Consider the following 24,465-nt stretch of genomic DNA (forward strand, 5'->3'; position numbering starts at 1 on the left):
TTTTTCAGCATTCTTTATAACACGTTTGTGCCTCCACTTTCGGTATCGGTGCCCCATCGCACTTATTTTAAACAGCCCCTTTATAATGCTCGCAATTTTGTGGGTCAGGAAACGGGCAGGGCGCATTGGGGACCATCCATCCCTGCTCCAGGATGACTGGCGCTCCAGCTAGAGTGGATCTAGCAGCTGGACATGGCCCAGATGGCTCACATGGGGCCAGCCATCTGGAGTGTCAGTTCCGATGTCAGCTGGGTTTCTCAGCTCTTCTCCACGCCCCGTCTCCTGAGTCCATGCTGGCTTCTTCACGCACATGCCCGGTGCCTGGCTGAGGAAGCTGGGCCATGTGGGACTTCCTTCACAGGCTGGTGGTCTCAGAGCAGTCAGACTGCTTACTGGGCATAGATGTGGAATCCTGGTGTGTTTCACTTCTCTGGTATACACATAAATCTGAAAAGGGAAAAGTGTGGTAAGCAACGTTCCTTCTATTAAAAATAAGTAAATAACTAAATAAATAAATAAGTAAGTAAATAAATAATGCTCAAAGCCAGTTTCTTCACTGTTCAGTCAGTATGTCACCTTACAAGGTTATGCTAAGCTTAATGTAATGAAATCTAAGTCATATGCACTACCTGGCATCCAAATGACCCCTTTCCCCTTGGTCTCTGAGTTTTTTAGGAGCTAGAAAGCTGCACATATTTCTGCAGGTGCTTTCAGAAACAAATTTGCCATAGCTTACGTTTATTTTATGATGTTTCAACTTACATGTTTGAAAATAACATTTATGTTACACCAAACTTCTGAAAAGAGCCAAAATTTTCTAAAATCTACACTAAGAACAGTACATTTTTCTAGTTATTACTTTAATAGAGCAACTTAGAATTGATGGTATCAGCAAATGAGTCGTCCTGTGTAAAATAAAACCACTGTGTAAAAACCACGCTTTAAGTGTTATCTTTGCTACTGTAAACCAGCAGTTTGCACGTGAATGTGCACTGCGAAGCATTTTACATGCATAAACTACAATAACACCCACAAAAAAGCCCATATACAGGAAAATAAAGCCCCTCTGGGAAAATTCTCCCTGGGGAACCCAGCTGACCTCATCACGGAAGGATTTTCCCTCCTGGGAAGACGGAATGACCACACTGAGGCTGTTGCCCGTTTCTGAAGCAGGTATGTCAAGGGCAGTGTGCCCTTCCTCAGAAGTATCAGGGGAGGAGCCTGTAACACCTGCAAAGTCTGCTCAGTGCTCTTTTAGGTAGGAATCACGCTTTGCTAGCATTTCATGTTTCTATAAAAGACCAGGGAGAAACTTGCCCCTGAGAGTCCTCAAAGAGGTAGGAAGGCTGTGATCAGGTAGCGGTTATGATTAGGTGTCCGCAGGGGAAATAGAAATGAGCAGAGTGGGGAAAATACACCTTCCCACTGGTATCCTTTGAGGATCTTGACTGAAGGACAAACGCTCACGGAGTGAGCCACCTCGGTTCTGAGGCTCAGGGTGATTTGGATAATTATAATTAAGTAGCAATTAATAATGACTTGGATAACTGAAGGTTTCCTACCTTCAGGCTGTGGGCTCCATTCGGTGCCAGTGCCTGCTGAGCCCTCATGGAGCCTGAGGCAAAGGAGAAATCAGTAATCCACAGCTTATCTTTATTTAAATTGTTACTATTTTGTTCATTATAAATTTTTACATAATTTTTATCTTAAAAAATCGTCCATTAAATAGTATTGATCTTGATGACTGAGTCTTCTGGTGCCCCCTGGAGTCTGGCACCTTTCACACATGCCTTACTCCCCACCGCCCCTCAGTCCAGCCCTGTGCCCAGAGCCGTGCGAGGGGTGTTGCTTGGCCTGCCCTTAAAAAAAAGTCAAAGGAGATCCATGTCTTTAGGCTGGTCTCGCACTCTTTACGTCCTGAAACTTCCGTTCATCGAGATCAAAAGAATCAAATTCCAGTCTGCTCCAGAGATGACAGAAAGAACCAAGTCATGGGTGTGCCATTACTGCCCCCTTCTACAGATGGGCAGCTGAGACTCAGGGGTGTGACAGAAATGCCGAGATGACCCATGGAGAGAGGGGCGAGTGAGGGCGTGAAGCCAGCCTGGCTGTGCTCTCGACCACCGGCCTCTGGGAAGCTGCCCACTTGCTGTGTCCCCACTGTCCCCACCATCCCCACTGGAAAAGATATGTCATGTATTTTTTTTCTCACCTACCAGCCAGTTAAAAGTTATGACAAAATATCTTCTAATAACTTTTAATAAGTTGTTTTGTCTTTTTCCCCTTAGGGAAGAAACATAAACAAGAGAAATGGAAATAAATAAAAATCCTACTCCAAGAGCCATCCTGTGGCCTATCTCTCCAAGCTTTATTTTAATAAAGACAAATGATATGCATATGATTTCAAAATGAAACAATGCTACACACGCAGGTTTTTTTTTTAAAACTGTGCTTTTTAAAAACAATATGCCTTGCCTGACCTGTGGTGGCGCAGAGGATAAAGTGTCAACCTGGAAAAGCTGAGGTTGCCGGTTCAAAACCCTGGGCTTGCCTGGTCAAGGCACATAGGGGAGTTGATGCTTTCTGCTCCTCCCCCCTTCTCTCTCTTTCTCTCTCTCTCCCCCTTCTCTATAATGAATAAATAAAATCTTTAAAACAAACAAACAAACAAACAAACAAACAAAAAACAATATGCCTGGGCTTGACCAGGCAGTGGCACAGTGGACAGAGCGTTGGACTGGGATGCAGAGAATCCAGGTTCGAGACCCCGAAGTCACCAGCTTGAGCGTAGGCTCATCTGGTTTGAGCAAGGCTCACCAGCTTGGACCCAAGGTCTCTGGCTCAAGCAAAGGGTTACTCGGTCTGCTGGAGGCCCACAGTCAAGGCACATATGAGAAAGCAATCAATGAACAACTAAGGTGTCACAACGAAAAACTGATGATTTGATGCTTCTCATCTCTCTCCGTTCCTGTCTGTCTGTCCCTATCTATCCCTCTCTCTGACTCTCTCTCTGTCCCTGTAAGGAAAACAAAAACAAAAACACTAAAATTAATAAATCTTGTTATATTTTAAAAAAACAAAAACAAAAACCAATATGCCTGGAACATTATTCTCTGTCATTGCTTTTGCACAGAGTAATTTGTAATGGCTTCATAATATGTATTCATCCATTCATGAATATTTACTGAGGGCCGGCTCCTCTCTGGGCGGTGAGTCAGGTGCTGGCTATACATCAGTCAACAAAGCAAAACATTGGGCCCTCTAGGGTGACATTTAAGTAAAGAGAGGTTTCAAAAAATAAATGAATAAATGTGTGTCAGTTCATAGGAACACTATTTTGAATGTAGCAGGGAGTCTGCTCTGATAGGAGGCTGTTATGGGCTGAACTGTGCCCCCCCCAATTTCCCAACTTATATGTTGAAGTCCAACCTCAAGTACCTCCAAATGTGCCCCTATCTGGAGATAGGGTCTTTACAGTGGTAATGAACTAAAATGAGGTCATTATAATGATCCCTAACCCATTATGATTGGCGTCCTTTTAGGAAGTTTAGACCCAGACACATAGAGGGACCCGGAGCAGATGGCTATCTGTAAGCCCAGGAGAGCACCCTGGGACAGATCCTTCCCTCACGGCCCTCAGGAGCAACTAATCCTGCCGGCACCTTGATCCTGGACTTCCAGGCTTCGGAATTGTGAGAAAATTAATTTGGTTGTTGAAGCCACCGAGTCTGTGGTGCTCTGTATGGCAGCCTTACACATGAATACAGGGGCAGAGAAAACGGTCCATATGAAGCAAGGGTGTGAGCCCTTCAGTAGCTGAAAACAGTGAGTGCAAAGGCCGGAAAGAGGAGCTTGGTTCTTTGCAATAGCGGAAAGCAAAAAGCCAGATTTCTGGAAGAGTGTTTGAGGGGGATAAGAGGAGATGAGGACAGAAGAGAAAGCGGGGTATGCCTGGGTCCAAAACAGCCTGCAGGCCTTGCAAAGGACTTCAGATTATATTCTGGGAGAAATAGGAAACACTGGAGAACCGTCAAAACTGACACTAACTGAGGTCCTTGGCTCCTGTGTAAAGCCTAAACTAGATGTATCCTAAATTTCTAACCCTCTCATCAACTAACTTTATCAGTGCATCTTTTTAAATTTATTTATTTATTTTCTTCATTTTTCTGAAGCTGGAAACGGAGAGGCAGTCAGACAGACTCCCGCATGCACCCAACCGAGATCCACCCGGCATGCCCACCAGGGGGCGATGCTCTGCCCATCCGGGGTGTTGCTCTGTTGTGACCAGAGTCACTCTAGCGCCTGGGGCAGAGGCCACGGAGCCATCCCCAGTGCCCGGGCCATCTTTTGCTCCACCCGGGCCATCTTTTGCTCCAATGGAGCCTCGGCTGCGGGAGGGGAAGAGAGAAACTGAGAGAAAGGAGAGGGGGAGGGGTGGAGAAGCAGATGGGAGCTTCTCCTGTGTGCCCTGGTCGGGAATCGAACCCGGGACTCCTGCACGCTAGGCCGACGCTCTACCACTGAGCCAACCGACCAGGGCCTATCAGTGCATCTTAAAAGTTTGGAGTGAGTCGCCTGACCTGTGGTGGTGCAGTGGATAAAGCGTCGACCTGGAAATGCTGAGGTCGCCGGTTCGAAACCCTGGGCTTGCCTGGTCAAGGCACATATGGGAGTTGATGCTTCCAGCTCCTCCCCCCCTTCTCTTCTCTCTCTCTCTCTCTCTCTGTCTCTCCCTGTCCTCTGTAAGATGAATAAAAATAAAAAAATAAATAAAAATAAAAATAAAAAAGAAAGGCTGTTGTCAAGAGTAATGATTCCAAAACATAAAAAAAAAAAAAAAAAAAAAAAAAAAGTTTGGAGTGAGAAGCCGGAGATGGCATCTGGGCCCCAAGTCTTAAGCCCTCTTGGTACCCCTGCCATCCCACTTGGTCGTCCTACTGCGCAATCTGATAAACTGTTCTTTTAAATAAGCCTCAGACCTTTCCATGAGTCCTTCTCCATGGGGTCATTCAGCGGGACCTCTCTTTCCTCATTTTAAGGCCAGCTGGTTGGTACCCAAAGGCGGATTAAGGTCGGTTGAGGCCACAGGTGCAGAAGAAAATATTAGCCCTCTTTAAAAAAAAGAGAGATGGAAAATAAAAATACACGTTAGCCATATTTTAAAATAAATAAAAAATATTATGTACTTGGTGTCATTAGAAAAAAGTGTAAAGTTGGGGTTTTGCGGGGCCCTTCAGAAGTCGGGGCTCAGGGCGCACACCCTTAGTTCAGTCCGCCTCTGTTGGTTCCCCTATTCCTCCTTGTCTCCCTCTCCCTGTGGCTTCAACCCAGTTCCCAAGCTTCAGGATCCCTCCACCCCAACTCAAGCCTTCCTCGCTCCCTGGTTCCAACTGCCAAGATTCCACCTTATTCTCCTTTCTTTCTCTCTCTTTTTTTCTCTCTCTCTCCCCCTTCCTCCCATTTCCTCATTCCTGACTTCCCCTGGAGAATGGAGAAATTAAAGCCTCTTCTGATATCTGCAAGTAACATTTCAAAGAAGCGTACAATCTCCACTTTCAAGTATGGCAACAAAGGGAATGGCGACCCCACCCGTTTGGAAACCTCCTGCCTTCCTACCAAGCTGAGTGCTGCTTGAGCAATAGCGCCGCCCAGTGCCGGGCCAGACTCTGACCGCATGCTCCTCTCAGGAGGCTTTTGTCGGTCTCCAAACCCTCGTGTTACTGCGGGGTCCTCTCTCATGGACAGAGCCTCCATCAGCGATCTCCTTTAGAAATGTATGTACTTGTTGCCTCCTACTTAGTCTTACCATGTTTTCCACAGCCCCTACCCAGGGCCTTATCGACTCCATTGACATTTACTTGTTATTCTTCTCTAGGCTGCATTTTGACTATTATTCATTGAGAACAAAGTAGACCACACTGGTTCATTTTCTCAAAGAGCAACAAAGCCATAAACTTGGTGAAAACAAATGAAGGGACCAACCAACAAAAACAGGTGCCATAAGTAAGTGTGCCAGTTCAGCGCAGATTCATTGGGCCGATTCCTTCACTTGACCACAGATGCAAGTTGACATTAAAAAGTCAGGCAGTGGCACTTCTATAAGCTGGATCCTTCCTGGTGCAAATGCCCAGAGCCTACAAAGAGGAACAACGGCAGGGCCATTGGCCTGGGTCCCCACTATCACAAAAAGCTTCAATGCACCAGATTATACCCATAGTTAGAGAGAAGTGTTGGCAGGTTTGAAGAAAGACAATATCACTGCCCAACTTAAAACTCATGATCTCATTACTACCATAAACTATGGACCAATACTTTTAAATAAATCTTCTAGTAACTATCTTAGTCATTTTGGGAATGGTGTAATTACATTACACAGTTACCCAAACTAACTGTGTATGTGTGGGTTGAATTGTTTACTTGTTAGATATTGACATTAAATATACAATGTAGGAGCATTTGAGATCTTGCTCCCAGGCATGTATCATCAGTTTTTCTCAAACTCTTTTTTTTTTTTTTTTTTCTGAAGCTGGAAATGGGGAGAGACAGTCAGACAGACTCCCGCATGCGCCCGACCGGGAGCCACCCGGCACGCCCACCAGGGGGCGACGCTCTGCCCACCAGGGGGCAATGCTCTGCCCCTCGGGGGCTTCGCTCTGTTGCGACCAGAGCCACTCTAGCGCCTGGGGCAGAGGCCAAGGAGCCATCTCCAGCGCCCGGGCCATCTTTGCTCCAATGGAGCCTCGCTGTGGGAGGGGAAGAGAGAGACAGAGAGGAAGGAGAGGGGGAAGGGTGGAGAAGCAGATGGGCGCTTCTCCTGTGTGCCCTGGCTGGGAATTGAACCCAGGACTTCCGCATGCCAGGCCGATGCTCTACCACTGAGCCAACCGGCCAGGGCAGGCCTCAAACTCTTATAAATTCTTTTTAAAATACAAATTTTGTAACCCTGTTTTGAAATTTCTTTTTCATGTCTTCTTTTTTTTTTTTCTTTCTTCCTTTCTTTTTTTTTAAAAAAATTTTTGTTTTTTCTTTTGTTTGGTTTGGTTTCTTATGGAAGAGACCTGTGCCTCCCTTGACCTCTGAAAGGCCCTCTGAAAACCCGACACTGGGGCAAGGTGACAAAGTCTGGTCGTTCAGCACTGAGGGCCTCCTCATGTCACTTCTGTACTCAGAAAAATAAATGTTGTTGTAGAAGACCCAGAGCCCCAAATGTTCCTCCCAGGCTAATCAGTTTCTGAATTCTTAGAGTTTTAGTTTAATTTCATCATTAGGGCATTTTCTGCACTGGAAATTTCTAGGCAAGACTGGAAGAAAGTTTGTGTGAGTCCACACGTTCCAGAATGAGTGAGAATCAGACGCCTCGGGGCTGGTGCAAGGGAGGGAACTGATTTTCACCTGTTTGCAAAACTATAGTTTAATCTTTGTTACTGCCACTGCTAAGTAGACACTAACATGACCCAATGTTCAGTATAGAAATGACAGCACAAAACTTTTTAGCAGCATTTGTACTCCGTAACATTACTGTCATCCTGGGTTTGAGGTATCATGACACTGTCTGTCTGTAGTTTTAAATTTCCTGGTGATGCCAAATATATTTTTGTCAACAGACATTATTTCAAAATGCCAGGGTTCAGTTTAGCTGAATACCAGGGGACTGACTCAAATCACTCTGAAGGAAACAAATACATCTTTAACTCACTCAAATGGCAAGACATTGAAAACTCAGAAAATCTGAGTCAGGAAGCAGAAAAGTAAGACATTTCAAGAAGGGCTAATAAATATTGTGTTTTCTTTCATTGTATTATTATAACCCTTTTCAGTTTATACTTTTTCTCAGACAGATGAAAATACTGTTTATGCCAACTCACAATAGCATCTAACCAATTACTCAAAACACATCATTCTTGGTAGAAATGTAAAAATCTGTCTTATACTGTAGACCTATATATAGCACAATGCCAATAATCATAGTAATAATAGTCACCAAAGTAATATCTAACTCTGATTGGGTATATAATATGAACCAGAAACTCTGCTAGATATTTTTATGGATTGTTTTATATAAACCTCCTAACAACCTCATGAGATAGGAAACAACTTGCTAATTTCTAGCGAATGGCTAAGATTTTGATTGAGTGTGTGCCAGGCGCCATTCCTAATACTGTATATGTATTTATGTGTTCCTTCTTCACAACTCCCCACAGGGCAGGTGCTCTCATTCTTCTCATTTTAGGGATGAGGAAGTTACAGAGTTGCACCCACCCAAGGCCACATAACTGTGACACAGACAACACTCCAACTCCGGCAGTCTGGCTCCAAGCTCAGTATCTTGCTTTCTAAGCAGCTTCTCAGTTTCTGGGTGCCAGGCACAGTGTCAAATGGTCTCCATGTGTTAATTATCCCTCATTGAGGAGTTCAGTGTTTTCCTATTTTTCAGACGAGGAAAGTAAGGCAGGGGCCACTTGCTCAGGACTTAAAATCTGGTCTTGCCTGTCTCCCAACCTCATATTCTTTCCATTTTATTGCACAGGTATACATTCAAAAAGTGCATAGTGGCTCCAAGGAAAAAGCATGCACACTGCGAGAACCCAGTTAATGAGGTCCTGATGCAGAAACACCCCATGAGCACGTGAGACACGGAGGCGACAGGAACGAGACGGCACGCTCCCTACTGGTCTCCCTGCACTCCCAGAATGTTGGCCCCGAAACACACAGTGAAGAGGCCACCGTCTTCAGAAATCAGCCTAGAAGGCATCCATCCGTCTTGGGGCAAGCTGAAATTTTTAAGAGCTTGCCCAGGCTTGAAGACAGAGGGTCAGAATCTAGCCTCATAAGTCTATGCCATTTCTTAGATTTTTGTGTCATATGCTCAGGCCAGTGGTTTGAAAAGGCGCAAGACACTGGCTAGCCGTGGGAACATGAGAAACTATTCCTGCAGAGTGAAAACCTTGTGGGGAACTCATTTATTCTTATTTATTTTTCAATTATTAATATAACTCACTTACAATATTATATTTGCTTCAGGTATACAGCATTTTGATTAGATACATGCCATTAATTTCTATCTCTTTAAATTACTTTTTGACATATATTCATAGGCTCAGCTTTTGACAGAATTTGGCAATAGTACCTGCCCAGCCTGATGCAAAAGACATTTGCCCTGGAAAAAGATGTTTTATTTTCCTGAACTATGTACACGATTGTCACTTTTTCTTTGTTTTTTCAGACTTTTTTTTTTTTTTCTTTCGGACCAATGACCACGGACCTCAACCATCATGGAGGATCAGCTGTGCAGGGGCCCACCCCACAGAGCGGGACTCACGTCAGCATGGCTCCGGTACCCACCAAGTCCGCCCTTGAGTGTGTCGCTCATGGAGGTGGCTGGGTGCTGGTGCTGCGATCTTGTCCAAAGCTGTCATTGGGTGCAGTGGCTTTGGGGCGTCCCAGGAGGTGCAGACCCAAATTAGCCAACAACTGTGTTCTGCCCGGGGCTACAGCATGAGCTACAGTGATCTGAAGATGACTGCTACTTGTGCTGGGCTTGGAGGTGCCCTGGTGAGGCCACGCCGCGAACCAAGGCTGTTTGCTGCTAGTGCCAGGCCTGGGACCACTCAGTGAGAGGGCTGGTGCACGCTGAGGCCAGATGCTGCTTGTTGAAAAGATTTTAGAAAAATCTGCAGCATGAGCCAACACAGGCCATTTGTATGGAAAAGCCACTGCAAACAGCTTGGGTGGGCCTGAAAGTTGGGTGGGGTGGGGCCTTAGGGAATAACTAGGGTGGGCAAACAGTATGAGCCTGGTTGATGGAGTCCCAGATATGGCACCCGCCTGCCAGCTCTGGGGGGCAGGGCTATCAAAGGATCAATGGCCTCTGCCAGCACTTCTGTCTGGGAGACAGCTGCCTTCCAGTTCTTGTCCTAATGCAAGAAAATTCACTTCTTCCCCATATGTCTCTGGTGCCTTTCAAGCTGCTGCCCCAGCCCTGGAGCTCACAGGGAGTCCGAATCAGCCTGTGCTCATGCCCTTTAGGAGGAACGTGTGGGACTCCCGCAGCTTGTCTCCCTCAGCCTCAGTCCTCACTGGATTTTACAGCCAGAGTTACGGTGACTTCTCTTCCTGGCACTGGAACCCTGGGCTGGGGAGCCTTTGTGGGGCTGAGGTCCCTCTCTCCTCAGGGACGACCTTTGCAGCCAAGCTGTCCCTCCATATTTTTATCCACCATATGTGAGTGTTGGACCAGCCCATTCTGCATCTCCTCCCCTCCTACCAGTCAATATGGCTTCTTCTTTAACTCCCTAGCTCAGGGGTCAGGAACCTTTTTGGCTGAGAGAGCCATGAATGCCACATATTTTAAAATGTAATTCTGTGAGAGCCATACAACAACCCGTGTACATTATGCATTACCCAATAACAATTTGGTGTTGTCCTGGAGGACAGCTGTGATTGGCTCCACCCACCCGCAACCATGAACAGGAGCGGTAGGAAATGAATGGATTGTAATACATGAGAATGTTTTATATTTTTAACGTTATTATTTTTTTTATTAAAGATTTGTCTGCGAGCCAGATGCAGCCATCAAAAGAGCCACATCTGGCTCATGAGCCATAGGTTCCCAACCCCTGCCCTAGCTGCAGGACTTCCATTAAACCAGATTTCAGGTGGTTCTGATGATGGTTGCTCTATACTTAACTGTAATTTTGATGTGGTATGGGAAGAGGCAAGTACTATGTTTGATTATGCTGCCATTTTCCCCAGAAAGCATATAAATGTGGTTTTATTTCTAGGCTTTCAATTCTGTTCCACTGGTCTGTGTGTCTGTTTTTCTGCCAACATCATGCTGTTATTTTCTTGGATTTTTTTTTTGCCAGAGAGAAAGAGAGAGAGAGAGAGAGAGAGAGATGGGAAACTTCAACTGATAGTTCCATCACTTTAGTTGTTCATTGGTGACTTCTCATACATGTCTTGACCAGGGAGCACAGCTGAGCCAGTGACCCCTTGCTCCAGCCAACAACCTTGGGCTTAAACCAGCAACCTTGGGATCATGTTGATGATCTAGCACTCAAGCCAATGATCCTGTGCTCAAGCTGGCAAGCTTGTGCTCAAGCCATATGAGCTCATGCTCAAGTTGGCAACTTCAGGGTTTTAAATCTAGGACTCAGCATCCAAGGTTGAGGCTCTATTAACTGCAGTTTCACTGGTCAGGCCATGATGTTTTGATTACCATACCTCTGTAGTATAATTTGGAGTCAGGTAGTGTGATACTGTTGTAAAGTACCCAATCCTCAATTCCGCGGGTTTTCGTAGAGACACCAAATCCAGATAAAATTTGAAAAGTTTTATTTATTTATTTTTTTTTGGTATTTTTTTTTCTGAAGCTGGAAACGGGGAGAGATAGTCAGACAGACTCCCACATGCGCCCGACTGGGATCCACCCGGCACGCCCACCAGGGGGCAATGCTCTGCCCACCAGGGGGCGATGCTCTGCCCCTCCGGGGTGTCGCTCTGTTGTGACCAGAGCCACTCTAGTGCCTGGGGCAGAGGTCAAGGAGCCATCCCCAGCGCCCAGGCCATCTTTGCTCCAATGAAGCCTCGCTGCGGGAGGGGAAGAGAGAGACAGAGAGGAAGGAGAGGGGGAAGGGTGGAGAAGCAGATGGGCGTTTCTCCTGTGTGCCCTGGCCGGGAATCGAACCCGGGACTTCTGCACGCCAGGCTGACGCTCTACCACTGAGCCAACCGGCCAGGGCCTTGAAAAGTTTTATTAAAGGAGGAAATTTATTAAATATGCCGGCCGCATATATCTTACACAGAGCACAGTCTCAAATCATGTGTCTCATTAATATTCTAGGGGCTGGTTATATACACTTAATTATACATGGGCGGGGAAAAAGCCTGACATCACAACCTTTGTCTTTACCTACACAGGTCTGGGAAAAGGATGAAGGGTGTGTGTGTGTGTGATGGGACACAATTCATTAGCAAGTTCATAAAAAGACATTTCTACACATTAAAACTTACAAGGTAAAACAATAGTAAAAATGTTACTCTGCATATTAAAAGATATTCCTATATTTTCTAGTGTTCACCTGCCATTCCTTTGTTCAGAGATATATACATTAACTACATACTTTCAGGAGCGGAAGGGTAGTTTCCATGGGGACAAATCCCTGTAAATGGCCCATCAATATAAGAAAAGGTTTAATTTAATGTTTTCTCTTCCTGCACCTGGCTAGCTATTCAATCGCTTCCTCACAGGTGTGGGGGTAGGTCAGAGAATCCAACTCTCCTTCCCCTCTGAATTTACAATACAATGTCATCGGCCATCCTGGTTTTGATGCTAATCACACAAGTACAAAGATCATTTTCAAAATCTCCCTGCACGCCTAGCTCAAATTAATAAAATGTTCTTTAAGCTTCCTAAAATATTAATATTAATTCTGTAACTTTTGGGTACCTTAAAACATTACTTACAGTTTTGTTCTTTATTCTCAGGATTGCTTTGGCTATTTGGGGTCTTCTATGCTTCCATATAAATCGGATGGTTTTTTCCGTTCTATTTCTTTTTAAAAATGACATTGGGATGATTTTGATGGACATTGCATTAAATCTGTATATTGCTTTGGGTAATATGGCCATTTTAATTAACTATGTTGATTCTTCTAATCCATGAACATAGACTATCTTCCATTTCATCGTGTCTTTTTCAATCTCTTTAAATAAGTTTTTGTAGTTTTCCATTTATAGATTCACATCCTTTGTTAAGTGTATTCTTAGATATTCTATTCCTTTGGTTGTAATTGCAAAAGGAAATTATTTTCATTTCTTTTTCTGAAATTTCATTGTTAGTATAAAGGAAGGTAGTGGATTTTTGTATGTTGATTTTGTATCCTGCAACTTAATTGTTTCTAAAATTTTTCAGTACAGCCTGACCAGGCGGTGGCGCAGTGGATAAAGCGTCGAACTGGGATGTGGACGCTCTATGTCCACTCTATGTGGACCCAGGTACAAGACCCCTAGGTCGCCAGCTTGAGCGCGGGCTCATCTGGTTTGAGCAAAAAAGCTCACCAGCTTGAGCCCAAGGTTGCTGGCTTGAGCAAGGGATTACTCAGTCAGTTGTAACCCCACGGTGAAGGCACATATGAGAAAGCAATCAATGAACTAAGGTGTCGCAATGGAAAACTGATGATTGATGCTTCTCATCTCTCTCCATTCCTGTCTGTCTGTCCCTATCTCTCTCTCTAAAAAAAAAAAAAAGTTTTTCAGTAGAACCTTTAGGGTTTTCATAACTTTTAAATTCTCTGCTATTGCAGAACATGAACAGATGAGCAAAACAATAACAATACAGTGGTCCATCGTCTATTGTAGGGGTTAGGTTCCAGAATGTCCGATGATAGGCGAAAATCTGTCAAGTGGTAACCTTATATTTATTTTATTATTTATATATATTTTAAGGCTTTATAAACCCTCCCCACACTCTTATAAACCTTTCCCACAGTTATTAACCTTTCGCACACTCTTACAGACACTTCCTATGCTCTAAAACACTTCCTAAATAGTTAAGGTAATAAATATATAAATACCTATATAAGCATTCCCCCCTGGGCGGCCACTGGGCTTCCAGCCACAGAGGAACGCATCCACCCTGGGGCTTCCAGCCATTGGGCCTCCTGCCACAGCACAAGGGAATGCATTTCCCCTGGGGCTGCCGAAATCCAACTCCGCGGGCTCTGGGGCAGCGGGCTTCGAGGCAGCGGGCTTCGAGGTAGCAGGCGAAGGTGTTACAGCCACCATGTCACCAGCTGCTGCCTCACAGATCTCAGACTCGGGCTCTGGTTTATAGACGTAGAGTGCTGGCTGTAAGGATCAAGAAAAGATCAAATTGTTAGATTCAGGAAAGTGTGCTGGGATTGCTAGAGTGTAGATGCAGAGACAGGGAGGTAAGGATAGGGACCCTGTAAGGCTAAGAACAAAGGAAGACAAACGTTTGCATTCCATTGCTTAGAGACCCTTATCAGAAGTTTATGTCTGAAGTTCGCCAATGAGCTAGACCCAGCCCCTGTTGCTATGCTACGTGCAACTCCCTTAGCAAATAAGTGACCGCTATTTTTGCTTCTGTATTTATGCTTGCTTACTTAGGATATATAAGGAACTAGCTGTAAGCGCCCGGGGCGGTTCCCATTTGCAGCTCCTACTGAGTACGGTGTCTCCGGACATCAGGGAACTCGCCCCTGCGCAGGTGAAACTGGCCAATAAAGTTACATCTATACCTACCTGTGAAAGTCTCCGACATTTTTTTTTTTATTATACCCGGTGGATGCTTCACTGGCCCCACTTGGAGCTGCCACTGGGGCAACAAGAGAATGTATTCCCCATGGGGCACTGACAATCACTGCGCCCTTGCAGTCCTCGCTGCCTCTGCTGGCCCTTGGGCTCCGTGGCCCTCAGCAGTCCCCCTCCTCCCACGCTCAAGCCAGCAACCCTGCACTCAAGCTGGATGAGCCTGCGCTCAAGCCGGTGGCCTCAGGGTTTCAAACCTGGGTCCTCTGAATCCTGGGCCGATGCTCTATCCACTGCACAACCGCCTGGTCAGGCACCTCTGCTCTTTTGATTCTAATGTATAAAATAAGGTGCAAAACTGCCATTCTCTGGAACATTTTCTTGGTCTGTTGAGATTTTGCTTCCTGGCAATTGTCATCAGTTTGGCTTAAATAAACTCATACAGATTTTCTCCAGGTTTGGGCATTTCTTATGTGAACAATGATAAGATCCCCACTTTGCAGATGAGGAAAATGAGGCACTGAAATACTAATTCATTAGTCAAGGTCATATAGCTAGAAAAGAATGTAGCCAGGAATGAAATCAGTCCTTTGACTCCCATTTACAGATAAAGAAGCAGAGTTGTAAAGCCTGTAGCTGCAGCCACCATCACAGCCACCTGGCCCGTACAGGTTCGCATTTGATTCAGACAAACGGTAATGAAACAACAGAGCCAAGAACTGCTGGGCCATTAGCATTAATCCTAGCTTGCACCCAGCGGGCAAGAAATACACACAGTGGGAAAACACTTCCCTTTCCATTCAGGGCTTCCAAAGCCACTAACTTATCCGAGTTTCCTAGAATCAAAGGTTTCTAACCTCACTAGCCTTATTCACCTCTGTTCCCCATCTCCTTCTCTCTGCACAAACTTGCTGCTCCTTCAGCACTCCACCATGTTGGCTGCTTCTTCTCCCCTCCACGTGGCCTTTCTCTGCTCTCCTCTCTAATGCTAATTTCAGGAACTGAGAGAGAGCAAGATCCCGGTCTGCCAATTTTATAGTGTAGAAATCAAAACCTTTAATCCAATATACAAACAAGGAAGTCTCTGATACAAAGCCACTTATCTGAGGCATAAATGGGATTCCTCATCAGAGTGCACCACCCCCTATCCTGCAACAGTGAAGGGTATGGGGAAAAGCTTAGTCTTAAAGCTAAGCCTTAGGCTATAAGGACGGTGCCTGCTTACAGCCTGTCCCTCACATCCAATGCAAACTATAAGCGAGCAAACCTATACATCATATTTACAAACTTATTTGACCAACACTAAGCATCTGCTCTTCTTATCATCCTGCAATGGTCCTTTGAATACCTCAAGACCCCTTACCTCATCCCTAGCTTAAGATACTCTACAAACCTCACTCCCCCTTTCTATTTCTGAACATCCTGTGCACCTAGAACCTCAGACTTCTCATGCATGGGAGGTTCCCTGCCACAAGCCTGGACTTGTAATTATAAAGGTCCTGAGTGAGAACGGTGGAGGATTAGAAAATAAACACAGAGAAAAAGAATGGGATCAGGAGGACACATTGCCAAGACTGATATTCCGCAAGAGCAGCTGGTACACCTCAAACACTTTCTTTCTTTTTATTTATTTATTTATTTTCATTTTTCCAAAGCTAGAAACGGGGAGGCAGTCAGACAGACTCCCGCATGCGCCGACTGGGATCCACCCAGCATGCCCACCAGGGGGCGATGTTCTGCCCCTCTGGGGCGCCGCTCTGTTGCATCCAGAGCCATTCTAGCACCTGAGGCAGAGGCCACAGAGCCATCCCCAGCGATCGGGCCATCTTTGCTCCAATGGAGCCTCGGCTGCAGGAGGAGAAGAGAGAGACAGAGAGGAAGGAGAGGGGGAGGGGTGGAAAAGCAGATGGGTACTTCTTCTGTGTGCCCTGGCTGGGAATTGAACCCGGGACTCCTGCACGCTAGGCCGACGCTCTACCGCTGAGCCAACCGGCCAGGGCCTCAAACACTTTCTTCATAGTGCAGAAGTAAATCCATTTGCAAAACAAAGAGAGCTCAGGTACAAAGTCAAAGTTCTGAGGCAAACCAAGAATTCTCCCAGGAGCCCCCCCAAACCTCCACAATGCATAACATTTTAACTTCACAAAACAGAGGGTAAATTGCCTTTAGCAAGTAAGGGATATGGGGGATGGGACTAGTAGAAACAATCAGCATTACAGCTAACAGGCAGGTGTGGGGAAGGCCATGTAAACTGCCTTTACCAACTTAATCAGTCAGAGGATGTGGGGAAGAGCTTAGCCTTTGGCTTAACCCTTAAACTGCAAGGATCTTTGTCAGCTTACAGTCTCCCACAGCCTCTAGAGACTTCATCAAGCAAGTGATGTGGGGGGATGGGCAGCAAGGACTCTCAGCTTTCTGTCAGTGCCCACACCTCTGTCTCCCACAAACCTGAACTGCAAGGACTCTGTCAGCTTGCAGCCTGTTTCCCACAGTTCCCATACATATGTATGAATTAAATTTGGTTATTTGCTCCTGCTGATCTATCTCATATCTATTTGATTATTAGACCAGTCAGAAGAACCTTAAGGGAAGAAGAAAGTTTGTTCCTTCTCCATAAACCCATAGACAGCAAGTGTGCCTCACTCTTCTGTTTAAAATTTTTTGATTGGTCTTAGAGAGACAGAGAGAGGAAGAGAGGGGAGGGAGAGGGATGGAAGGAGGGAAAGAAAGAGAAGCATTAATTTGTTGTTCCTCTTAGTTGTACATTCATTGGTCACTTCCCGTATGTGCCCTGACTAGGGATCGAACCCACAACCTTGGTGTTTTGTGGTAAGGTACCGAAGAATTGCAAAAATTAATATTATATTAATATTTTAGAAGGAAGAGTCAGATTTCTTGTCCCCTCTTTTTCTGTGGAAAATGAAGGGAGAAGAATGCGGGAGCTTCCTGGCTTACAAGGATATATTATATACTGAAATAAGCAACCCCCTCTTACTAAGAGGCTTAGAAGGCATGTTATTATTTAGGCCAAGCATTCAGAGAGATTTTGTAAATATGATTTTTATACCTGTGTCTGATGTACACCAGTTCAAGATGGCCGATCGCATTCATACTTAGGAAGGGCTATTATATTGTGGTAAGGTACCAGAGAATGGAAAAATTAATATTTTAGGAGAGGAAATAGAGAGTTTTTTCTGCCTTGCAGAGGCATACTGTGTAGAAACCCCCTTTCTATTAGGAAGCTTAAAAGGCGTTTTATAATTTGGTCTAAGCATACAGAGAGATTTTGTAAATATGATCTTTATACTTGTGTGTGATTTGCACCAACTCAGGATAGACAACAACACTGTATTGTGAAGAGATTTTATCCTGGGGAGACTTAGATTCTCCCTCCCCCACCTTGGTGAGAAACAGAGAGGGGGAAAGAGATTAAGCGAATCTTTTCCTTTCCTCTTTTTCCTTCTTTTTTTTTTATTATTTATTTATTTATTTTTAATTTTTTTTTTTTTTTACAGAGGCAGAGATAGACAGGGACAGACAGACAGGAACGGCGAGAGATGAGAAGCATCAATCATCAGTTTCTCGTTGCGCGTTGCAACTTTTTAGTTGTTCATTGATTGCTTTCTCAAATGTGCCTTGACCGTGGGCCTTCAGCAGACCGAGTAACCCCTTGCTGGAGCCAGCGACCTTGGGTCCAAGCTGGTGAGCTCTTTGCTCAAGCCAGATGAGCCCGTGCTCAAGCTGGCGACCTCGGGGTCTCGAACCTGGGTCCTTCCGCATCCCAGTCCAACGCTCTATCCACTGCACCACCACCTGGTCAGGCCCTCTTTTTCCTTCTTTAATGGGCCATTCGGGGATGCTTAACCCCTGGCACCATGTAGACAGACTCCTCATCCCTCCCTGAAATGTGTAATCAATGTAAATACCTCTAGACAAAGAAATGGCAAATGAACACTAGAAAATTTAAGAATATCTTTTTATATGTAGAACAACATTTTCCACTATTGCATTACCTTGTAAGTTTTAATGTGTAGAAATATTTTTATAAATCCTATAGATGAATGTTATAAGCTTGCTAATGAATTGTGTCGTCTCTCTCCTCCTCCTCCTTTTCCCGCCAACCTGTGTGTGATCAAAGGTATATAACCTGCCTCAGGGGCTGTGTGTGGCGCGCATGATTTGGGTCAGCTATGCCCCGTGTTAGTCATATACGGCTGGCATATTATTGAATCTCCTCTTTTTAATAAAACTCCTTAAAATTCATTTGGACTTGGTGTCTTTACGTAAACCTGGCAGAACGGTACTTTATAACAATATTGTAAATAGAGAGGTTTTTGTACTAAGTTTTAAATGAAAAGAGGAGGTTTAGACCCCCTCTCTTCCCCACACCTGTGAGGAAGAAGGTAAACAGCTAGCCAAGTGCGGGGGAAGGGAAGAAAGATTGAAGTAGCCCTTTCCTCTTCCCCTTTCTTTCTCCTTAATGGACGATTTACAAACGCTTATCCTCTGACATCATGTAAGCCCCCTCCCATCCTGAAATCATGTGATTGATGTATGTACCTCTAGACAAAGGAATGGGAGGTAGACACTAAAAGATTTGTGAATGTCTTTAATATGTAAAACGACATCACTATTGTGTTACCTTGTAAGTTTTAATATGTAGAAATGTTTTTTATAGATCCTATAGACAAATGTTATAAGCTTGTTAATGATTGTGTCATGCTTCCCCTCTTTTCCCCCCAACCTGTATGTGGTCAAGGGTATATAACCTGCCTCAGAACTATATTCAAGGCTACACGATTTGGGTCAGCTATACCCTGTGTAAGTCATATGCAGCTGGCTTATTAATAAATCTCCTCTTAAAAATTCTTCTGTATCCTGCCTTGGTGTCTCTACATAACCCGTGGAACCAAGGTACGCTACTTTACAGCAGTTTCAGGATGATCTACCGACTGAGCTACCAGGCCAGGGCCTGCAGGCACCACTCTTAAAATCCTGAACTTTGAAATATCAGGAAACTCTTGAACTTGTTTGAAGGCAAAAGGAAGCTGTTGATAGAAAAGGTTGGGGGGAGGACTGGGGAGAGGAGAGAACTCCCAGGGTGGGTTGGGTGGTGCTGGTGGGATGAGGAGGGGCTGCTTCTTCATTCCAGAACAGACAGGAAAGATGTAGCCAGAGATTGTGCTTCCATTTGGCCAACATGTATCAAGATCTATGCTAATTCAAGTTATCTGCTGACAGTGAGCGTGGAGAGGAGACTTTTGTCTTTGAAACGTATGTTCATTTATTAGGATCATATCCGTTGTTTGGCAAATATGATAGCAAGTTAGCCATCACTTAATTATATACAAAGACCTTACAGAATATTTGTACTCTGTCTACATTACTTCTTTAAAATAAACAAAGGAAAACATACTGTCCATTAGAATTCTAGCTGCACATACCTGACACGCAGGCTGGGTTACAGTGCTGCCCCACAGGTCCTGGGAGCCCGGTACAGTCAAGAAAGGCTCGGGAGAGCAAAGCGCCCGGGCAGCCGGCCCCTCTGCCTCCAGCTGCTCTGTGCAGCTTGGCTTCTCCATACTCAGCACACTGAGCACGGCCCCCACACGTGCGACTTTCTGTCTTCTTTGTAAGGGACCAGCCCAGACTGAATGTATCATTTTTTTTTTTTTTTTTTTTGCAGGGGATAATAAAAGTAGCTTAAACTGGCTTAAGCTAATTAGGGAATTCAACGGTCAAATAACTAAAACTTCCCGGCCAGCAGGGTCCAAGTGGTTACATGGCACAGGAGGCCCCGGCCTCTCCTTCCACTAGTGCCCACGCTGGCTCCATCTCCTGCTGGCTCCACCCACTCAGGACAAGGTGACCTACAGAAGCTCTGGCTTCTATCTTTCCCCAATGCAGGTTCTCTGCGAGTCCAGTGAGTCTCAGGAGGCATGGCAGGTCCACCCAGCCTTGGTCACATAGCCCACTCTGGAACCACTGACGGCCAGATTGAGGGAACTGCTCATGGGCCAGGCCTAAGACATGTACCTAGAGCCAGTGCCAAAGTCAAGCCCACCCAGGCACGTAACAGAAAGAACAAATGCTACGTGAAGTTGACTGTTTGCTGGGCACTGTTTTAAGTAGTTTAGATAAGGTCACTTATTTTAACCTTGATTTACTATCTGTTTACTAATTTAATTAGTGCATTAATCCCTTCTTATAGATGGGGGAATGGAGGCACAGGTGAATGTGTCTTACCCTCAAGGCCACACAGCTAGTAAGTTGCAGTGCTGGTTGTAACCTAGACTCTTGGGCCCCAGAAGCTAAGCTCTTGACCATTAGTGGAAGAGAACTGGTCCTAGCCAAAGGGAAAGTCTGTAGATGCTGGGCTAACAGATAATAATAGGTCTCCAACAGCCACTCTGAACGCTCACTCTGCAGAGAAAACTATTTACCTGGCTTGGGCTGGGTATTCATCCCTGGCCAAGGGTGGGATCACCTTGTACCAAGGTGGCTGCTTCTACTGTAACTTCATACATGGACTGGTTCCAGAAAACAGGACGGACAGAATACCTGCCCTCCCACCGTTATGCTCTGGTGAAGTGTCATATGATTGGGGAAAGGCCATTTTAGTCTTGGGGATAAAAATAGAAAGCTATCAGCCAAAAGTTCTGAGTATTCTTATTTCCAGGGTGAGGCAAAAGTAGGTTTATAGTTGTTTGTATGGAAAATAATCCAATACTTAACAAATAATAATACAAGAATAAGCTTTGTGTTTCAGGTACTCGTAACTGTGAACCTACCATATTGCCCCATGTGTAAAGATGCACCATTTGTTGAAAAATTTGGGGTCTAAAAACTGGGTGCATCTTATACAGTGGTTGTAGTTTTTTTTTGTTTGTTTGTTTGCATTTCCATAGATGGAACTGAGGATGAGGCAATATATGAAGACAGTGATTGGTAATCAGACACAGCTGATGGATGGGAGCTTTGACAATGATGAGGAGTTGTATGAATTTTATAATGAATAAAAATTGAGTTCAATAACTTTATGTAATACATTTTTTTCAACTTTTGGGCCCCAAAATTAAGATGTGCCTTATACATGGGAGCGTCTTATACATGGGGACAACAGTATATCTGCCCCACCCTGTATGGTCCACCCCCCCCCAAGTTCTGCTCCCCACAAGGGGCTGAGTGGGCATGATGAGTCCACCGGCCTGAGGCGCACAGGGAACCCACAGGAGATGCCCATGCATGCCCCGTTCTCAGTGTCTGGGTCCAGGAGAGGGCAGGGGAAGAAGCCCAGTTCCCGTGGCTACAGGAAGAAGCACGTCATTTATAGACTGGTGTACTATAACTGTGCTTTGGAATTACAGATAATGCAAGGTGTGAATCTACCTTTTCAACAACCCAGTAAGACTCAGTAGAACTGTCGTCAAGCCTTAGAATCACAGCTGGATTAAGGTGGTCAGTAGTCTTCTGCCGATGCCGACCCTGGGGGCCCAGGTGTGTGGCAATTAAGGCATCATTATGAGCCAGGCGGAGCCCCAAAATGAAGCTACAGTAAGCCGCCCATCCTAAAAACTTCTGATTTTTGAAATTTCCGTTTTTCACACCTGTGTTCTGTCAGTTTCTGCTGAGTCATCCTGTAGTGATGACTCCCAGATCTCAATGGGTATCTCAACAAACGCTTACTCATCACTCATGATTCACATATTCCACAAGTCAGCTGTGGCTCTGCTCCACCTGGGGACCGGGGCTGGAGAGTGCCCCAAGCTGGGACATGCAGCTCCTGAGCACAGGGAAAAGGAGCGATGACACAGCTGTGTCAGACACATCACGTTCCTGCTCGGAGGTGACAAATGTCACTTTCACCCACATTTCAGTGGCCAAAGAAAGTCATGTGGCCAAGCCTGACCTCAGTAGGGAGGGGAGACATCCCTTCCTCAGGGCAAGACATCAAGGACAGGCCTGTGTAGAAGGTGGACTGGGTGTTTAAATAATATAATGTGCCACATACTCAACTTTTCTCAAGGATTAAAAATTTATTATCAAGTATTCGCAGGGCACCACTGGCTGTTTTTGGCTTATGCATATATGTATTTATTTTGTTTGTTTGTTTGTTTGAATTCCTTGTTTGTGGTTTACTCTGATAAAAATAGAGCTCCACTTAATGTCTGCACTGCTATACAAGTTGTGTATGCTTCTAAACATTCTCTTTGGTGCTTCTTGAGCCAATTGGTACCAGTTAGAACATTGGTAGGACTGATGACATTCTTGTTTATTATGGTTGAGAAAAAGTCAATAACTTGCCAGATAAACTGTAAGTAAATATAATATTAGAGGCAAACATCCTATGTCCATGGAGTGAGGGAGAGGCTGGGAAGGTTCTGGTTTGTTTTGTGAAGTCTCTGCATGACTTCTACAGAAGAACTGGAGACTAGGGAGGAGGGATGGAGGAGGGGTCAGTTTCTCTGTGCCCGGTTCCGTGGGTCAGGAGCCTGGAATTAAGAAGGTTGAGTGTTTACTCAGGGTCATCCCAGTTTAAGTGTCAGAAGAATTCAAATTTTCACAGTGTCTCTGGCTCCAAAGCACATTTCCTTCCTTCCTTCCTTCCTTCCTTCCTTCCTTCCTTCCTTCCTTCCTTCCTTCCTCCCTCCCTCCCTCCCTCCCTCCCTCCCTTCCTTCCTTCTTTCCTCCGTCCCTGCCCCCTCTTTTTTTTTGTACTCCAGGATGTCTTCCCAAAGGAAAAGAGCAAAGAGAGGGAAAAATAAGAAGTGAGGTTAAAAAAAAAAAAAGAAGAAGAATTGTTGAAAGGGAGAAGCAGCCCCAAGCAGTAGAGGAGGTGAGAGAAAGGATACACTGGAAGAGAGAAAAGGAAAGTGAGAGACCAACAAGAAAAAAATAGTAACACTGACGTGGAAGAGTGGGAGGCCTGACAGTGCCTGGCTGCAAGTGTGGTCTAAGTGAGAGAACAGACAGAAGACAAAGCCCAGACTGGGAGGGAATACCTGCACAACACACCTCTGATAAAGGACTGTCACCCAAAATATACAAAGAACTCTTAAGATTTGATAATATGGAAACAATCAGATTTTTAAATGGTCCAAACCATTTGGTACATGAAAGGGACTTAACTTGTACATGAAAAAAGTTCCTGAAAAAGGTCTTAGCCTGGCCTGTGCTGGTGCAGTGGATAAAGCATCAACCTGGAATGCTGGGGTTGCTGGTTCGAAACCCTGGGCTTGCCTAGTCAAGGCACGTATGGAGTTGATGCTTCCTGCCCCTGCCCCTTCTCTTTTTCTTGATTTTTCTCTCTCTCTCTAAAATGAATAAATAAAGTCTTAAAATGAATTTAAAAAAAGTAAAAGGTCTCAAATGATCAAATGGTCAAAATGGTCACTAATCATCAGGAATCTTTGTGCACTGTTGGTGGGAATGTAAATTAGTATAACTACTATGAAAAACAGTATGGTGGTACCTCAAAAAACTAAAAATAGAATTACCATATGATCCAGCAATCCTATTTCTAGGTACATATCTGAAGGAAATGAAATCACTATCTCGAAGAGCTATCTGCACCCCATGTTCATGCAGTATTATTCATAGAAACAACGTAAGCTCCATCAATGCTTGAATGGGTTGAATGGTTTGATGAATGGGTGAAGAAAATGTGGTGTGTGTGACTCAAAAAGGAGATCTTGTTGTTTGTGACAACATGATCTTGAGGGCATGATGCTAATTAAATAAGTACATTAGACAGAAAAAGACAAATACTTCATGATCTCATTTACATGTGGAATCTAAAAGAAGAAAAAGAAAAAAAAACCTCATAGAAATAGAGAGCAGATTGGTGGTTTCCAGAGGCAGAGGGTGGCAAGTGGGTGTAATGAGTATAGGTGGTCAAAGGGTACAAACTTCCAGTTATAAGTTCTGGGATGTCATGTATAGAGTGGTGACTCTAGTTAACAACACTATATTGCATATTTGAAATTTGCTGAGAGTAGATTTTTAAAAGTTCTCATCACAAGGAAAAAATTATAACTGTGTGAGGTGATGGATGTTAACCAAACTTACTGTAGTAATCATTTTGCAATATATACACATATCAAATCATATGTTGTACACCTTAAACTAATATAATGTTATATGTCAATTTTATCTCAGTAATACTGAGAGCAAAAGCTCCACATCGTATGTTAT

The 24,465-nt window shown here is 44.6% G+C and overlaps 1 protein-coding gene across 1 annotated transcript in view; it reads right to left on the minus strand.

Annotated features, from left to right (window-relative positions):
• The window catches only part of LOC136306440 (uncharacterized), a 27,586-nt gene continuing 3,121 nt past the window's right edge, over window positions 1-24,465 (minus strand). The window contains exons 3-4 of the mRNA XM_066233021.1: window positions 13,575-13,848; window positions 1-447 (exon numbers count right to left, since the gene is read on the minus strand). Of these exons, the coding sequence (XP_066089118.1) occupies window positions 356-447; window positions 13,575-13,848 (366 nt within the window). The 3' untranslated portion in view covers window positions 1-355. The remainder of the gene's footprint in view (window positions 448-13,574; window positions 13,849-24,465) is intronic.

Source organism: Saccopteryx bilineata, chromosome 5 (genome assembly GCF_036850765.1).
Source record: "Saccopteryx bilineata isolate mSacBil1 chromosome 5, mSacBil1_pri_phased_curated, whole genome shotgun sequence".
In the NCBI taxonomy this organism is placed as follows: domain Eukaryota; kingdom Metazoa; phylum Chordata; class Mammalia; order Chiroptera; family Emballonuridae; genus Saccopteryx; species Saccopteryx bilineata.